The sequence below is a fragment of the Loxodonta africana genome, chromosome 15 (genome assembly GCF_030014295.1).
Source record: "Loxodonta africana isolate mLoxAfr1 chromosome 15, mLoxAfr1.hap2, whole genome shotgun sequence".
Lineage (NCBI taxonomy): Eukaryota > Metazoa > Chordata > Mammalia > Proboscidea > Elephantidae > Loxodonta > Loxodonta africana.
In genome coordinates, this window is record NC_087356.1 from 1,821,810 (window position 1) to 1,840,305 (window position 18,496).

Below are 18,496 nucleotides of genomic sequence, written 5' to 3' on the forward strand. Positions count from 1 at the left end.
TCTGCATCCGGCTAACACAGGGTATCTGTAGTAAACATGCCTCCCTGAGCTGCCAGAAGACACCGCAAAAGCAGAGAGACTGGCACCAAGCATCCTGGATGGAAATTTCCCAAGACATCCTTGGGCCCCGGGCTTGAGTTCAAATGGAGAAATGCTTATGTCCAGACATCTTCACAGGTCAGCAACAAGAATGTGACTTGAGAGCACTTAGCATCACTGTCATAAAACCTGAGGATTGATGACCCCATGTGACTGGAGCAAATGCCAGGGGGAACAAGCAGACTTGGAGTTGCCCAACAATGATTCTTCCTGGGTACCCTTTGCACACACAGCCCCAGCCTAGACTCAGCAGGGGTTAAACTACCGCTACACCAGTAGAAATTCAGGCCGGTTTCAGAAGAGGACGTGGAACCAGGGATATCACTGCTGATGTCAGATGGATCCTGGCTGAAAGCAGAGAATACCAGAAGGATGTTTACCTGTGTTTTATTAACTCTGCAAAGGCATTCGACTGTGTGGATCATAACAAATTACGGATAACATCGCTAAGAATGGGAATTCCAGAACACTTAATTGTGCTCATGAGGAACCTTTACATAGATCAAGAGGCAGTTGTTCATACAGAACAAGGGGATACTGATTGGTTTAAAGTCAGGAAAGGTGTGAGTCAGGGTTGTATTCTTTCACCATACCTATTCGATCTGTATGCTGAGCAAATAATCCGAGATGCTGGACCATATGAAGAAGAACGGGGCATCAGGATTGGAGGAGGACTTATTAACAACCTGCGTTATGCAGATGATACAACCTTGCTTGCTGAAAGTGAAGAGGACTTGAAGTACTTACTGATGAAGATCAAAGACCACAGCCTTCAGTATGGATTGCACCTCAACATAAAGAAAAGAAAAATTCTCACAACTGCACCAATGAGCAACATCATGATAAACGGAGAAAAGATTGAAGCTGTCAAGGATTTCATTTTACTTGGATCCACAATCAACACCCATGGAAGCAGCAGTCAAGAAATCAAAAGATGTACTGCATTGGGTAAATCTGCTGCAAAGGACATCTTTAAAGTGTTGAAGAGCAAAGATGTCACCTTGAAGACTAAGGCACACCTGACCCAAGCCGTGGTATTTTCAATCACATCATATGCATGTGAAAGCTGGACAATGAATAAGGAAGACTGAAGAAGAACTGATGCCTTTGAATTGTGGTGTTGGCAAAGAATATTGAATATACCATGGACTGCCAGAAGAACAAATAAATCTGTCTTGGAAGAAGTACAACCAGAATGCTCCTTAGAAGCAAGGATGGCAAGACTGCGTCTTACATACTTTGGACATGTTGTCAGGAGGGATCAGTCTCTGGAGAAGGACATCATGCTTGGCAAAGTACGGGGTCAGCAGAAAAGAGGAAGACACTCAACGGGGTGGATTGCCACGGTGGTTGCAACAATGGGCTCAAGCATAACAACAATTGTATGGATGGCGCAGGACCGGGCAGTGTTTCGTTCTGTTGTGCATAGGGTCGCTATGAGTCAGACCCGACTCGATGGCACCTAACAACAACACAAGACCAGTTAGCATGTGCATGGACCCCTCAGTTTACAAACTACTCTCAAATGCATAGGTGTAATTGATTGCCATGACAACAACACAAGGTATGGGGGAGGTGGGTTAAGGAATGTCTCCCCGGCTTTGGAGTGAGAAGCAACTTGACTTAGGTCATACAGCTTTGGGTCTCCTGACTTACTACCCAGTCCTCTCGCCAGAATACAGAGGTTGGAAAGCCAAATTGAGCCAAGAAACAGAAATTTACCCAAGGAAACTCACAAACTGACATGGCAGACATTGTACAAACTCTAAGAGTCAGAATTGAAGTTTCTGAGAAAAGCTACAGCTGGCCTTATCTAGTCCTGCCATGCTAGGACTGGTTAGTTCCCCTGGGCTGGTCGTAGGCAAGGGCAAGGAAAGACAAAAGAAGAGATGACAAGTCTTCTAAGTGAGAAAGGGAATCAGAATCTTCCATCACAGGGGGCCACAGAGCAAGATAAGGGAGAAGCTGCCCCTATATGTCCCTCCTTTCCACACTGTTCAACATTATCAGACTCTCGTAAGTCCCTGGAACAATAAATAGACGAGAGATTTGGATGTTCCTTTTATGGGGAGGGAGGCATGAAGAGAGAGCCTCCCTTCCTGACCAAAGAGGAGAAGGAGGAGACTCAATCAGAAGACAGTTTCCCTGTAAGTAGCCATAAAGGGACCAACTGCCACAGTGACACTTGGAGTCCTGTCCACATGGCTGAGTAGCTCAGGCTTCTCGAGCCTTCCAAGTCCTTCCAGACCATAAAAACCGTAGGTACCAGAACTGTTTAAAGAGTGCAAAGTTCCTTTCCTTCTAGGGGCTACTGGCCATAAATCCGGCCCAAGATGCTGAGAAATTCCACGACTCCTGTGATGGGGAAAGACTTTTTATCCCCAGAAGCTGGTTCCCACGTGGAAAACTTCATCTCCTTACTGCTTCTTGTGAAACATACCTACTGATGACAAATTCAATTTTTTTTTTTTTAAACTCAATGTTTTAATTTATCCCTAATTTTTGAAAGACATTTTTCCTGGATATAGACTTCTAGGCTTGCCAGTTTTTGTTTACTTGTTTTTCTCCTTTGAGCACTTTGAAAAATGTTATTCCATTGTTTTCTGCCTTCCATAGTTTTTGTTGCAAAATCCACCATCATTTGTATTGTTACTTCCGTAAAAGTAATGTCTTTTTTTCTTTTGGATGCTTTTAAGGTTTTCTCTTTATCTCTGGTTTTTGGCAGCTTGACCATGATGTGCCTGGCTGAGGTTTTCTTTTTATCTATTCCGTCCAGGATTTATGAGCTTATTGAATCTGTGGTTTGATCAGTTTGGGGAAATTTTCTACCATTATTTCTTCAAATTCTGATACTAATCTGTTCTCACTATCTTCTTATGAGATTCCAATTACACATTTGTTAGGCTTTTTTAGCTTTGCCCACATCTTTCTTATATTCTTTTCTGTTTTTTATTCTTCCATTCACATTTAATGTAATTATTGATATTGCTGGATTTGTGTTTGCCATTTTGCTACTTGTTTACTATTTGTCTCATGTCTTTTTTGTTCCTCTGTTCATTTTTTACCATCTTCTGTTGCATTAAATAAATATTTTACTGTACCATTTTAACTCCTCTGTTCATATTTTGTGTATTATTTTGAGTTATTTGCTTAGTGATTACAATATGCATTTTATCACAGTCTACTTCAAAATAGTACTAAATTCCAGTAAAATATAAAATATTTTCCCCAATAAATTTCCATTTTCTGTCCCCATCCTCTGTGCTGTTATTGTCACATATATTACATCTATATATGCTATAAACCAAAGGTAAAGTGTTATAATTATTGGTTTATACAATCTTATGTCTTTGAAACCAATTAAAAAAAGAAATGAGAAAAATGTATTTATAAAGTCTCTAAATTCACCCATATGATTACCATTTCTGGCACCTTTCATTTCTTCCTGTGGATTTGAGTTGCTTCCTTTCACTGTTAAAGGCCTCATTTAGTGTTTCTTATAAGACAGGTCTGCTGGAAATGAATTCTCGCAGTCTTTGTTTATCTGAGATCTTTAATTTGTCTTCATTTTTGAAGGATATTTTTGCTGTGGATAGAACAATTCTTGGTTGACAGATTTTCTTCCCCTTTCAGCATTTTGAATATGTCATTTCACTGCTTTCTGGCCTACACAGTTTCCAGTAAGAAGTCAGCTATTAATCATATTGTTGTCTGCAGTTTTGTTTTTTAATGCTTTCAAGATTTTCTCTTTGTCTTTCAGTAGTTTGACTATGATATGTATAGGTACAGATCTCTTTGTGTTTATCATATATGGGGGTCATTAAGCTTCTTGGATCTGTGGATTATTGTTTTTAGCCAAGTTTTGAAAATTTTTGGCAATGATTTCTTTGAATATTTTTTCTGCCCCTTTCTCTCCTCTGCTTCTGGGACTCTCATTGTATTTGTGTCAGAATGTTTGATATTGACCCACAAGCCTCTTTTCATTTTTCTTTAATCATTTTTCTCACTTTTCTTCAAATTGGATAATTTCTGCTTTTCTATCTTTGGGTTCAAAGATTCTTTATTCTGCCAGCTCAAATCTACTATCAAGCCCCTCTAACGAATTTTTATATCAGTTACTTCACCTTTCATCTCCAAAATTTCCGTTTAGTTCTTTTTATAATTTCTATCACTTTATTGAATTCTCTACTAAATATTGGCATAATTTTCTTTATGTCTTTTTTTAATTATTATTTTATTGTGGATTAGGTGAAAGTTTGCAGCTCAAGTTAGTTTCTTATTTAAAAAATTTATCCACATATTGTTTTGTGACATCAGTTGCAATCCCCACAATGTGACAGGACTCTCCCCCTTTCCACCCCTGGTTCCTCATGTCCACTTGTTCAGTTTTCCTTCCCTTCCTGCCTTCTTGTCTTGCTTTTAGGCAGGAGTTGCCATATGGCCTCATATATTTGATTGAACTAAGAAGAACATTCCTCAAATGTGTTATTGTTTGTTTTAGAGGCCTGTCTAATCTGTGTCTGAAAAGTCGGCTTTGGGAGTGACTTCAGTTCTGAGTTAGCAGGGTGTTCAGGGGCATAGACTTGAAGGTTCCTCCAAGGTCTGTCAGACCAGTAAGTCTGGTCTCTTTCTGTGAATTTGAATTTTGTTCTACATTTTTCTCCCACTCTCTCCAGGACCATCTATTGTGATCCCTGTCAGAGTAGTCAGTGGTAGTAGCTGGGTACCATCTAGCTCTTCTAGGCTTAGGCTGATGGAGGCTGTGATTCACGGTCCTTTAATTTAGTCCTTTGGGCTAATATTTTCCTCATATTTTTGGTTTTCTTCATTCTTCTTTGCTCTGGACGGGCCAAGTCTTTAATTATTTAAGTGTGATTTCCATTAGTTCTTTGAATATATTTATAATAGCTGCTTTGAAGTGTGTTTAAATGTCTATTGACTGCTTTTTCCTCCTGCATATGGATCACATTTTCTAGTTTCCTGGTATGTCTTGCAATTTTTTGTCCAGTGCTGGACATTGTAGATAATATATTTTACCAGCTCTGGATTCTAACTTTTGTTCTCACCAAGGGTTTTTTTGTGTGTGTGTGTGTGTGTTGTTGTTGTTGTTGTTTAGTTTGTTTGTTTAGTGATTTGTCTGGACTAAAAATGTGAAGTCTGTCTCCCCTGCAATGTGCAGCCACCGATGATTACTCAGTTTTTGTTTTAGTTTTGTTTTCTTGTTTTTATTTTAAGCTGGGCTTCCTAAGCGATGTCTCTCTCTTGGCATAGTATTCAGCTGAAGTTTGGTCAGAGGTTGTGCTCTGTCACCCTAAACCACTAAGACTTCTACTCTCTGTGGGTGGACCTCTGTGTGGGCTGGGGAACACATTCAAACTTCAGACAATTTTCAAGTCTGCCCCAGCTTTTACTTTCTGCTGTGTTGTCTCATATGTCCTCTGCACATGTACACAAGCTTCACTGGCTAAGGGTGTGCGGGTAGATTGGGCCAGCTCTGGTCTCTCCTGCACAAGCACACAGCTTCTGATGTACCTAGATATTCAAAATGTGTATCAATCCCCTGATAGTGGCCTCATTTCCAGGAACTTCATGTTAAATCCCCCGCTCATCCACTGGTCCATTGCTTGCCCCAAACAGACCCTTAACCTTAGGCTAGTGGAGCCACCGACCCTCCCTGTTTACTCTCCACTGATATCACCACTTTAACTGACCATACTCCAGATCAAATTAGCACCCCTAGCAGAGGTAGTGAGACTGCTATTTTTATGGGCTGCCACACTCTGGTTGAACTCTTGTGCCAGGAAAGCTGCAGTGTGGGGATGGGAGCAGTCTCAGGCAAGAATACCACAGACTCACATGATTTTTTTCTTAAATTCAATAGTTTTCAAGAATAAATGTGTCTCAGGGTGTTGTACACCTTTGGTTGAATTCCGGACCACTAAAATAATTATTTCTTTTTACTGTTTTGTCCAGCTTTATAGTTATTTTGGAGAGAGAATTTGTCAACCTTATTCTGTCATGCTAGAGTCAGAGTCTCTTTCATCTCTTCCATTCTTTTTTTTTTTTTTTTTTTTCCCATTTGTGCTCCAACTTGGATATTTTCTATTAACCTGTCCTCAGGTTCACTAATCTTGTCTTCTGCTATGTCAAGGCTACTGTTAAATCTATCCAGTGAGTTGTATTTTTCATTTGTAGAATGTCCATTTGATTATTTTTATAGAGTTGTGTTGGTTTTGTACTGTGTCAATTTAGCTGAGCTGAAATTATGTTTCACAGAATTCCCCACCCTGGATGCTTCCTGAATAGTGCCGGCCGCAAGGGACAGTTATGTGAGATTTAGAAAGCGGAAGTTAAGCAGCAGCTATTACACTGTGAATGTCAGTATAGTGTCCTAAGCACCAACACAAATTGTACACATTGTCACTAATCTGCTGATTTCTCTTGGTGCGTAGTGGCAGGCAGGCCCATGGCTAAATGAATAATTTACTTTATAAGAATCAGCACAAAGTGGTTCCTATGAGGTGGAGGTTAAAGACTTTCTGAATGTCCAACTTCTTCAAACGGCGGTACCACTCCATCGTCTCTAGCACCTACTACTCCTCTTCCCTCAATACTCTTCCTCCTGTCTTTGGGTTTGGTAATTCACTGCAACATCTCACAGAACTCACAAACCATGCTTATAATTACGGAGTTTTTTGGGGAAGTAACAGGTTACAATTCAGAATTAGGATCAACTTGGAAGTAACAGGAACAACTCAGGATACAATTCTTCAATCAGGACAGCTTTTTCTTGGCCTGCTGCTGCTGGCCCCTGGTTGGGCCTTCATGCCACCTCACTCTGTGGCACAGGAAGCCCATCACAGGTATCTCTTGCTGGTCTCCTCGTTCTCATTGCTCATGCCGCTGCTGATCTTGCCACACCATCTCTCATGGTCTTCAGTGTTACAACCCCTTCTTCCCCCTCTCTCTCCATCTCTCTCTTTCAAACCTCTATCTAGAAAGCTGACTATATAGCAAGCTCTAGCAAGACTATGAACTAACCAGTCCCCTACAAGGGTTCCATTCACATCATTTGCATAGTTCTACCACCGCACGGGTTCCATGCACCTTATTTGCATTGGCAAAAACTCTCCATTCCTCTTGGTGGGTGTCATGGATTGAACTGGGTCCCCAAAAAATATGTGTATCAACTTGGCTAGGCCATGATTCCCACTATTGTGTGCTTGTCCACCATTTTGTCATCTGACATGATTTTCCTGTGTGTTGTAAATCCTATCTCTATGATGTTGATGAGATGGGATTAGTGGCAGTTATATTAATGAGGTGGGACTCAATCTACCAGATTGGATTGTGTCTTGAGCCAACCCCTTCTGAGATATAAAAGAGAGAATCGAGCAGAGAGACAGGGGGGACCTCACACCACCAAGAAAGCAGCTCTGGGAGCAAAGCACGTCCTTTGGACCCAGGGTTCCTGCACAGAGAAGCTCCTCAACCAGAGGATGATTGATGACAAGGACCTTCCTCTAGAGCTGACAGAGAGAGAAAGCCTTCCCCTGGAGCTGACACCCTGAATTTGGACTTCTAGCCTACTAGACTGTGAGAGAATAAATTTCTCTTTGTTAAAGTCATCCACTTGTGATATTTCTGTTATAGCAGCACTAGATGACTAAGACAGTGGGCTACAAGCACTTTATTTGCATAATCCCACCCAATCATTTTGTGGGAGTTACGAAATGGCTAAATGGACCATATTAAGTAATTAACTGCACTACAATTTTTTTACAATGGTTCATTCAACCAAATCTCCTTCTGCTTCTGTGAGCCCCAGTTCAAGCACTGGTACGGCTCTGTGTGGCAGATTGTGTCAACTTCTTCTGCAGGTCTTCAGTGATTATTGGGGTTAGAGGCAATGAGAGGCAGATGTTGGTTTCAGTTTGCCCTTTTGAGTTGCAGTTTGTTTTCACTTTCTCTCACTTTATGTCCAAACTTTCTTCCCATCTTCTGCTCTGCTGACCTACAGCAATTTCAGGCTCCATCATATGCAGAGGTAACATCCTTCCATAGACTTCATCATATCTCCTACAATTGTGGATGGTCTAATTCTTATAATAAAACCATTATTCTATATCACACATAGTGGTTCTGCTTTCTTAATCAAACCCTCACTGAAATAAGATCAAAATTGTCTGTTAAAGCACTCATTTTTTCAATTATTTTGGTCATTTCTTGTTCTATTTAAGAAGTATACATTAATCAGTGGTTTTGAAGTCCTTCTCTACTAACACCAACATCTGGATCATTTTTGGGTTCTGTTTATATCGATTCATGATCCGTCAATTTTTTCTTCTTCTTCTCATGTCTAGTAATTTTTTATTACATGCTGGACATTGTGGATGATATGTCATAGAGGCTCTGGATTAGTTTATCTCCCTGTAAAGAGTGTTGAATTTTGTTTTCATAAGCAGTTAAATTCCTGGATGATCACCCCAGTTCTGTCAAAGTTTGGTTTTAGGCTTTGTTAGGATAGGTTTGTTTCATTATTTTCCTCATTCATAGGGTGGAGTTCTTACTCTTAAAACATGGTCCTTAATCCTAAAGTGTGGCCATTCTAGGATCACAATTGAAAGCCCAGGTGTTTGCCAGCGTTCTTTATTTTGAACCTCAATATTTCCTCACAGATGTATGCCGTCTGAGATCTTTGCTCAGCTCTCAGCTTCCACAACCACTGCTCTCTGGAAGGCCTCCTGGAGTCTCTCCCTGGTTACATGCAGCCTAGGAATGGGCCAAAGACCCAAGGGGTTTTTATGCAGATTTGGGGGCTGTCCCTTCCTTTCCAGACCCCTATGCTTCAAATCCCAACTACTTTAGAATCCCTGAACTCTCTTCTCTTTTTCCTCCACTCAGCCTGGCCACTACTGCTGGGTAGTTTTGCTGCCCAGTGTTTTGGAAAATAGCTTTGGGAACAAAGATGAAATGAACGTGAGGCTCACTTAATGTGATTTCTGTCCCTCAAGGATAATTGCTTTGTGTTAACTGCAGCCCAATGCCGGCATGTAGTTGCTTTACATATTTTATCTAGGTTTTATAGTTGTCTTCAGTGGTGGGATAAGTTTGAGCCAGATACTCCATCATGGTTGAAACCTTCCTTCCCTGTATCTGAAGGATACAGGTGGGAAAAGAGGGGATGGTGCTTATATAGTTAAAAACAGACGTATTCAAACTAGTTCATGGTCCTGCTTGGTTTCCAAATGTATCATTTGCACGTACAACAAGTCCTTTCTCTGTAACACCAATAGAAGTTACCGTCTTTACTGAATACCTCAAAAGGGCCAATACACTGTTCTAAGAATTTTACAAAAACAAAAAACAAACTCATTTTCATCGAGTCGATTCTGGTTCATAGTGACCCTATAGGACAGAGTAGTACTGCCCCGTACGGTTTCCAAGGCTGTAAATCTTTACGAAAGCCTATTGCCACATCTTTCTCCTGCGGAGTGACTGCTGGGTTTGAACCACTGAACTTTGGGTTAGCAGTTGAGTGCTTAACCACTGTGCCACCAGGGCTCCTTAAAGTATTTTACGTATACTAGCTTAGCTTATTTCACTCTCACACCTAATCTGTGACATGGGTGACCTTATTATTCCCATTTTATAGTTGAGGAAACTGAGTCATATTGAGGCTAAGTTCCTTGTCCATGGTCACATGGCTAATATGTGGAAAGCTAAGATTTGAACCCAGGAAATCTGACTGCAAAGCCTGCACTATTAGCCACTGCAAGTACTACCATTTAAAAAGGATCTTAATCTGTCTATAATTTTGTTATAAATATAAGTAGTAATAATAATAAATATAAATATCATCAAAGCCTTACAACCATGGATTTTCCTCCCAGACTACATTGGGGACGTGCAGAATCTGTTGGCTTTATTGATTTCTCTTGCTGATGTTCCCTCTTTTCTAGTCCTGCCTCTACCTCAGTCCCAGCCATCTCCCTCCCTCACCCAAGCTATTTCCTGGCCTCAGAATGGGCTTCTCTGCCTCCAGTCCTGTTCTCTGAGCAGTAGGGCCAGAGAGGAAAAGCCAGCAGCTAGGCTGGGGGATTCTGGTGAGGATTGGGGCCAATAAAACCTAGTCCAACCATTGGTCCACAGGGTGGGGCAACCTGGAGGTGGTGGAGAGGGAAGCGGGACAAACAGCAAGAGCCCCTCAGTTGGGGTTGAACCTTTGGAAGCAAGCCCCCACCCCCAAGACTGGGGACTGTCCAGGAACAGGTAGACACCAGGCAAGACAGAGGCTCTGAGGAGCCAGTGTGGCCAGGGCAGGAGATGGAGGCAGAGGGCATGGAGAACACCAGTCACCTCTCTGTGGCACTGCCCTCAGAGTGAATGCAAACCCCAGCTGTGCCTCCTACCAGCCATCTGCGGGTACTTTGGTATATCTCTTAAGCCTCACTTTCTCCACCTTTGGGTCCATCTGGGCTTGATTTTGGTTTCATGGGACAAAAAACCTAAATAATGGTGACTTAAATCGGACAGGGATTTATTTTTCTCAGGAAATGATAAATCCAGAGATAGGTAGTTATTAGATTTAGGTCAGCAGCTCAAGTCACCAGAGCCCAGGACCCCGTGTTCTTATCTCATGATTGCAAGACAACAGTTTCAGCCATCATAACCCCACTCCAGAAAGGGGTAAAGAGAAAGGACAAGAAGGTGTACGCCAGGGAAGCTTGTGCCACTCCCTGTAAGACCTTTTCCTGGAAGCCCTGCCTAATGACCTATCTACATCCCATTGGCCTGAGCTATGTCACATGGACAAGCTATCCACAAAGGAAGCTGGGAAATGTAGGTTTTTAGTGGAGCACATTCTTGCCCCCCAAAATTAGGATTCTGTTAAAAGAGGAAGAAGGTAAAAACAAATATTAGGTGTGTGCAACCAGAAGTCCCTGCCACAAAGATAAATGGTGTTATTGCTTCCATCATTAGGGTAAACATAGGAGCCCTGGTGGTGCAGTGGTTAAAGTGCTTAGCTGCTAACCAAAAGGTCAGCAGTTTGAAACCACCAGCAGCTCCTTGGGAGAAAGGTGCGGCAGTCCGCTTCTGTAAGGATTTACGGCCTTGGAAACCCTGTGGGGCAGTTCTCCTCTATCCTATAGGGTCACTATGAGTCTGAATAGACTCAACGATAGTAGTTTGGGTTTGGGTTTGGGTTTTGGCAGGGTAAACATGAGGGTGAAATCAGGTAACTCGTAAATCACCTACGGCCACCTGGCCTGGTAAACAGAAGCTAGTATTGTCAAGTTTAAAACACTTTTCCAATGACCCGTCTAAGAAATGTCTTCACGAGAGGCCGAATCCTCGGCAGGACCTTCACCAAGACCACCCACAGAGAAAAGGTCCAATAAATACTTATGGTATTAACTTGTCTAAGTCCAACTCAAGGAGAGACCCATCAGTAAGGGCTTTGGAGAAAGCTGACTCTAGCTTTACTCAGTTGGTGGATGGAATGAGACTTTGGGCTTTGTGTCTAGATACTATACCTGTTGCTGTAGTCGATTCCAACTCACGGCGATCCCGTAAGGAGCGCAGTATTAGTGCACCGTTGCTTGCCCGCCCCAGTTTACCCCTTAAGTTCTCCCTTTTTATGGAGCTCCAGTTTTAGGACGTTTCAGGTGTCTCGCTCCTCCTCAGCCACATGTGGGTGTTGTTCTGACTGATCTGAGCCACGCTGTTTGTATTAATCAGGTGGGTTACATACTGTAAAAATGAGACCCCCAAGCCCAGTGGTGTAAGGGACAAAGACATTTATTTCCTTCTCATGTTATAGTCTTGAGGTGAGTTTTCTAGGTTGGAGGTGCCTCTGCTCCACACAGACATTCAGGGTACCTTGTGGCTCTGCCAACTCCTACAGCTGTGTCACTGCCTGCCTGATTAATGCTGGTCACCGCCATCGCTGGGTTCCAGCTATGGGACAGAGGAGGAGAAGCTATGCCCAGCACTTCAGAGGTTCTGCCCAGAATTCACACACATCACCTCTGCCCGCACTTCACGGGGAGAACTTAGTCACACGCAAGGCCAGAGGCTTTTGGAAATGTGGCATCTAGCTACATGTGTTCAGGAACAGCTCTGGATTTTGGTGGACGACTGGTGGTCTCTGCAATTGTCTACCAGTAAACCTCTGTGCACATCCTTCTTCTGTGTGTATAACACATTGATCCCTCCCTAAGGGAGATGAAGGAGAAGCAGACAGTGGCCCACAGCAGTTATTAAATCCTGCTGGGCAGAAACTGCAAACACAAGTATCATTACTCTCAGGGCTCTCCCTACCCAAACCAGAATTGCACCCATTGAGATTAATTTTCTAGGCTATCCATCTTTCATGAACTCTCACTGCTTACCATCCAAAACTCAGGAATCTAATAGATTTGGATAACGTGGCTGGGGCCATGTAAGCCAGGGTGAGGAGAAGGAAGGAGTCAGACCCCACAGCACCTAGAGGCAGGGTAGTATTGGATTAAAATCACAGGCTCTGGAGCCAGGCTGCTTGGATTCAAATCCTGACACTGCAATTTATCAGCCGTGGGAAAAGCATTAACCTCTCTGTGCTTCGATTTCTTCCTCTCAAGTCCCTACCTTATCAGGAACTATGAGGAACGAGAGAGGTGGGTTGTGTTGAAGTGCCTGGTACATAGTAAGTGTGCTGTAGCTGTCAGCTACCCTAATTATGGGCCTTGTTTAGGATTTCCATCTTTGTTCTATGGATAATGAGGAATGTATTCATCAGGACCATCTTCGTGGCAAGGGACAGCAATTCCACTCACACTGGCTTAAGAAACAAAAGAGGGATTTATTGGCTCACATAACTGAAAGATATAGATTTACACATGTCATCAGGTGCAGCTTGATCCAGGCACATAGTATTGTCAATTGGATTTTTTCTCTGCATCTTTGCTTCTGCTTTCTCTTGAGATAACAACATTCTCAGGCTCGTTGTCCCCACACGGTGGCAAGGTGGCCACTTAGCTACCATAGCAGAAGAGAGCACCTCTCTCCTGCTTGGCCTGGGGACATCTCATGGGGCTCTCACTGGCCGGGCTCCCAGACCATGCCCATCCCTGACGGAAACACTGTGGCAGTGGAGGCGGAGTGTGGAGTGGGAAAAGGGAATTGATGCCGACTGGCCAGTGTTACATTCCCAAACCTCTGAAATCACAGGACTGAGGCTGGCAGGGATGTCTATGTGTTGGTGGAGGCGGGGGTGGTGAGGATCCTACAAAGGAAATCCGGGTGCTGTTACCAAATCAGGGGATAGGCAAACACAACCAGCATTGAGTCAGAGAGCCACTGGAGGCTTTAAACAAGGAAAGGGCAGGATCTGCTTTTCCTCTTGGGATCATCACTCTGGCTGCTGAACAGACAAGACAGAAGGAGGACCAGAGTGAGGTGGGATGTCAGGAGCCTGGGAGAGAGGGCCAGTGGTGTGGACGGGTTGGTGGCAGTGAAGCAGAGATGGCTGAGAAGGAGGTACAGGGCCACGGCTTGGTGAGAGGCTGGGCAGCAGGGGAGGACAGGCAGATACAGAATACGAGGCAGGGTTGTGGCCTGAGCAGCTGAGATGGGGAGACGGGAAGATAAATAGTTCAGTGTTGGATATGCTGAGTCTGCGAAGCCTTGGGACATCCACAGGGAGGAGGGGAGACCTCTGAGAAGCAGTTATTTGGGGCACAGAATTCCATTCCTGGGCACTCTAGTCTGGTTCCTATAAAATATAAAAAGGACAAATAAATTAAATTACGCACATGGGTCATCATGCGTTGGAACTGACTCGATGGCTCCTAACAACGACATGCCTGTTTTGCCCAGTAGAATGCACTGGACCCAAGGGAGGTCTTCCCCCACCCCACCAAGGCTGCTGGCCCCAGGAGAGCTGGGACTAGAACAACCTTGCTGAGCTGTTTTCAGGGAGTGGGTCCGCAGAACATCGTGTGTCCGGCCTAATCCCCCCGTAAAATCAGAAGACCTTTTGGAATCCTTGGGCAGGTAGGTGGCAAGGAAGAGTAGCATGGGGACATCCAGTGAACGGTGATCAAACTGACGGGGTCCTTGCCCTCAGCAGCTCACGGTGCAGCTGTGGTGAGAAATAAGAGGAGCACGAGAGGACACTGAAAACGGCAGGCAGGCGACCAAAGAGAACAGAGAATCATGTGGCTCAGGGAGCAAAGGCTGTGAGAGCTTAGCGAGGGGATCAGTGCAAGGCTGGGATGACCTGGCCTGGCTTCCTGGAGGCAGAGCAGGAGGGGTGTCTCCACTATTCCAGGCAAAAGAATGATCGAGGGCTCAAGGGGAGGTGCAAGCCTAGGCTCGGAGTGTACCCCCACACCGACCCCAAAGCAACCTGGGTCTCTGAAAACTGGGCAATCATTGAAGCTCTCACTGGGAACCCGGAAGATGCCCAGGAGCATCAGTAGAAACCGAGGCAGGGGCAGGGGTAGGTGCTAGCCTCAGAAGAGCCCCTGAGATGGCTTCCTTTGCTTGCTCCCAGGGCCTCCCAATCATCCTGAAGTCTTCAAGTGGGGGCCCCCCAGCCTTCCCTTATCACCTAAGGAAGGGCGAGCTGCTGCCTCCACAGGGCCTCCTCATCCTTGTTCCCACCTCTGTGACAGTCCTCATATCTTGTTCTACAGAAATTTGTATGTGCCCCACCCCAGCCTGTCCCCCTCCAAGGCAGGGAGCTGTGAAAGCACCACCAGTGCCCAGCATATGGGGCGCAGGGGTGTTGGGGAAGGGGTGAATGCAGGCCCTAGCAGACGGCCCTCTGGGAAGGGATACATGGGGCTGGGGTTTGTCTCCCAAGCTGGGCAGGTACTGCCAGCTGGCTTCCCTCTCCAGGTCCCCGGGAAAGGGGGTGTGGTGTGGCCTTCGTTCCAGCCTCAGTGGACCTTGTTGGCCCCAAGGCTGGCAGGCCCCAAGCTGGTGAGCAAGCAGGGGAGTCAGCTTCCCATCCATTAGGCCCATGGCCCACGTGGCTAATTCCGAGCGGACATTCTGCTCTCAGCGCTGGTATCCACTTAGGCATCTTTAATATTTTACGCTGCACAGCTAGGGGATCGATGTCTCATTTATAGCTCGGTGTTTATGGGCACCAGTTGGAGCTTTCACTGGGAAGATGCTCAGGAGCACCAGGGGAAACCGAGGCAGGGGCGGGTGCCAGCCCCAGGAGAGCCCCCGAGATGGCTTCCTTTGCTTGCTCACTTCTCTAGCCCCCCTGGCACTTCTGTCATCCGCTCATAAGGGGCTATCACAGTCCCCTCCACATGCCAGCCCTGGTATCATTTAATCCTTACAAGCCCCTGGAGGTCGCACTATCACCCCATTTTATGGATTAGGAAACTGAGGTTTAGAGAAGCTAAGTACTACTACTAAGTGGTGGTGCTGAGCTCTTAACCAGGCCACTGATTTAGGGTTGGTGGTAAGTAGCTGGAGTCCTGATGGTGCAGTGGTTTGGAGCTTGGCTAGTTGAATCCACCAACCGCTCGTAGAAAACCCTATGAGGCAGTTTACACTGTCCTATAGGGTCGCTATGAGTCGGAATCAACTCCAGGGCAGCACGTTGGTAAGTAGCTGGGACACAGCTGGGTTTTGCTCAGCACTCAGGTCGCCTCCTAGGTAGGTAGGCTTTTAAACACCCCTTGTGTGCCATGACAGCCATTTTCTCTGGTGACTGTTAGCCTCTCTGCTTAGATCTCTTACCTTTGGTCAGTGGAGATTCAGTGGGGCCACCAAAGAAATGGAACTAAAAGTTGTATAACTACCTTTCTTTAAAAACATCTTCAGTGACTTAGACCTTTAACCAGCTGTCTGAATGGACTGTGTGCTGGACGAAAGGCACTCCTGGCCCCTCTCCTCCTTGGGTTTCCACGGAAGCTGTGCAGTGCCCTGGGGACCCTCTGTTGCCTTCGCCAACTCACTCTCTGGGTTTCCGTTTCCTCGTCTGTAAAATGGGAAAAGAGGAATACCCACTGGGAAAGCCCTTCTGGGGATGACGAGTCCACGTAAAGGCTTGGCCCACACACGCGAGCTCCGGGAAGGCCCCCAACAGCCCCACGCTGCGGTTTCCCACCCGGCCCAGCACCTAGCTCTGCGCCTGGGGGCAGGACTTCGCAATGAGCATTTGTTAAACGACCCAGAGGATAGCAGTCTCCATAAACGGAAACGCTATTGTCCAGGCCCTAGGTCCAAACAGAGCTCACACTCACAGGCGGGAAGCGAAGCAGGGCAGACACGAGGAAGACGCAAGGACTTGGTGTTCTCAGCGCCCCGCGCTCCCCGCCTTTGTCCCGGGTGGGTCCGGGGGAGGGCAGCAGAGAGTCACGGCTCCGGCTCTCAGGTCCCCGAGCTTCTGGGCTGGAGCATCCCAGGCTCCGCCCCGCCACGCCGTCCCCCTGCTGCCCCGGTTCCCCACTTCTTCCTCTCTGCGGCTTCCCTTCACCTGCCCCTGGACGGGAAGAAAGCCATCCACTACCTAATGAGCGCGCTGCGTCCGCTCAGCTCTTCCCACAGCCCTCTTTACGGGGCCCGAGGCGGGGGGGCTGCGAGTCCTAGAGAGGAAGCGACTGGGCCAAGGTCAAGCGGCAAAGTTAAGGCTCGGACTCTGGAGACTGCGGCCGGCGCCCAGACTCCTAAACCTCTCCGATTGCACGCGGGTTTCCACAACCGGAGAACTTTGGGTACCAACTTCTCCGCTTTCAAAGGGGCCAGACCAGGGCAGTTTCATCTCCGGCCGAGGGTGTATGGTTGTGGGAAATAACACGGGGCGAGGGGCTCCCCGGGTCTCCGAGTGCCAGCTCTGCGCAGGCCAGCGGAGCAGGACCGAGCGCAGCGGTGGCCCCCCTCCTCGCGGAGGTCACACCAAGGGCAGCAGCGCCCCGACTCCCCGCACAGTGTGGCCGCGGTTCCCTGCCTCTCGGACACCGGGCCCCCTCCCCAGCCACTTGGTGCCCGCCCTGCGCGGGCGCATCGGTAAACCGCGGACCGCGCGGTCTCCCCGGGGACGGCCGTGTCGTCGTGGCGAAGCGCCAAGCCCCGTCCCGGGCGGGACTGTGTGGGGCGGGGCCGCCTCCCTCCGCCCCCTGCTCGGTTCGCGCCGGGCGGGGGCCTCCGGGTGCGCCACCCCGTGTGGTCCCCGCGCCTAGGCCAATGAGCGCGCGGGGAGACGCGATGGAGGCTGGGGCGGCCGGGAGTGCCCGGGACCCCCGCCGCAGCCGCCGCGCCCCCGCGCCCGCAGGGTTGGAGAAGGGGGCGACAGAGGCGCGGCGCCCGCGCCGGGCATGGAGGCGCCGCTGGCCCTCGCCGGCCGCCCAAGCTGCGCTCCGCGCCGCTGCGCCTCCAAGTTTGCCGGCTGACTCGGAAAGTTGCGCTTCGGCTCCGCAGCCGCACCGCGTCCAGCCTCGGGAACTGCCCGGGTCACCACTGCCGCCGCCCCCCCTGCCCGGGGCATGTGAGCCGCCGCTGCTCCGAGAGGCCAGGCAGCCTGGGCCACCATGGGCATCCAGGGCATGGAGCTGTGTGCCATGGCCGTGGTGGTGCTGCTCTTCATCGCCGTCCTCAAGCAGTTCGGCATCCTGGAGCCCATGTCCATGGAAGGTAATGCGGGGCGACTCCGCCCCTCCGCTGCTCTTTTCCAGGGACTGGCGGTCTATTGGGAAGGATGGATCAGCACCCACGCCCTGGGCTCGGGTACGCTGCGCTCCGCGGCCCTGGCAGCCTCGGTCGCCGGCTTCTCCAGGCTCCCGAGGGCTGGGCTTTGGACTAAAAGGGAAAAGAGGGGTCGGGCTCTGAGAAGCCCCAGAGGGGACAAAGCTGCGGCGCATGGAGTGGATGTGCGCGAGAGGTCCTTGGCGACCCCTTGAGCGGGCTTCTCCGGCCGTCTTAGGCGGGTCGGTGCGGGCCGCCCCCAGTAAGCACAACCCCGGCGGCGGGAGGTGGTGCCGGGTGAAGATGACAGGAAAGACCCTCAGCCAAAGGCGCCCGGCGGTGACGAGTTATGTGAAGCCCCTGCTGCGTGATGGGGCCGCCTTTTATCCAATTCTCCTTCCCCAGGCAAAGCTCAGGCCCACGGGATCAGTAACCAAAACCGCAGACTCCACGTTTCTGGGCCATTAAACCATTAACTGAGGAGCCAGATCTGCCCTTAATTCAGACAGTGGTTGCCTCCCTGGGACCCCGACAGACCCCCTGGTGCGGCTTCCCAGCCCTGTGGTACTCTCTTCCACTTCTGGTTAGGCGAGGAGGAGGGAACTCCTCCGGGACACACCCGGTTCTGAAGGGGCTTCTGACCCACGGGGCGGGAGCTTCCCCTTTGGGCAGTTTCTGCCCCGCGGCTCCAGACCTGGGGAAGGGG

General features: G+C 47.7%; 1 protein-coding gene across 2 annotated transcripts in view; it reads left to right on the top strand.

The window, feature by feature from the left end:
• The window catches only part of KCNIP3 (potassium voltage-gated channel interacting protein 3), an 85,716-nt gene that overhangs the window by 30,121 nt on the left and 37,099 nt on the right, over positions 1 to 18,496 (top strand). The window contains exon 1 of one of the 2 annotated variants that reach the window (XM_003421996.1): positions 17,637 to 17,739. The exons of the other annotated variant lie outside the window; for it this stretch is intronic. Within the exon in view, the coding sequence (XP_003422044.1) occupies positions 17,637 to 17,739 (103 nt within the window). Of the gene's footprint in view, positions 1 to 17,636; positions 17,740 to 18,496 lie in introns of those variants that run through there. 2 annotated transcript variants of the gene reach the window in all.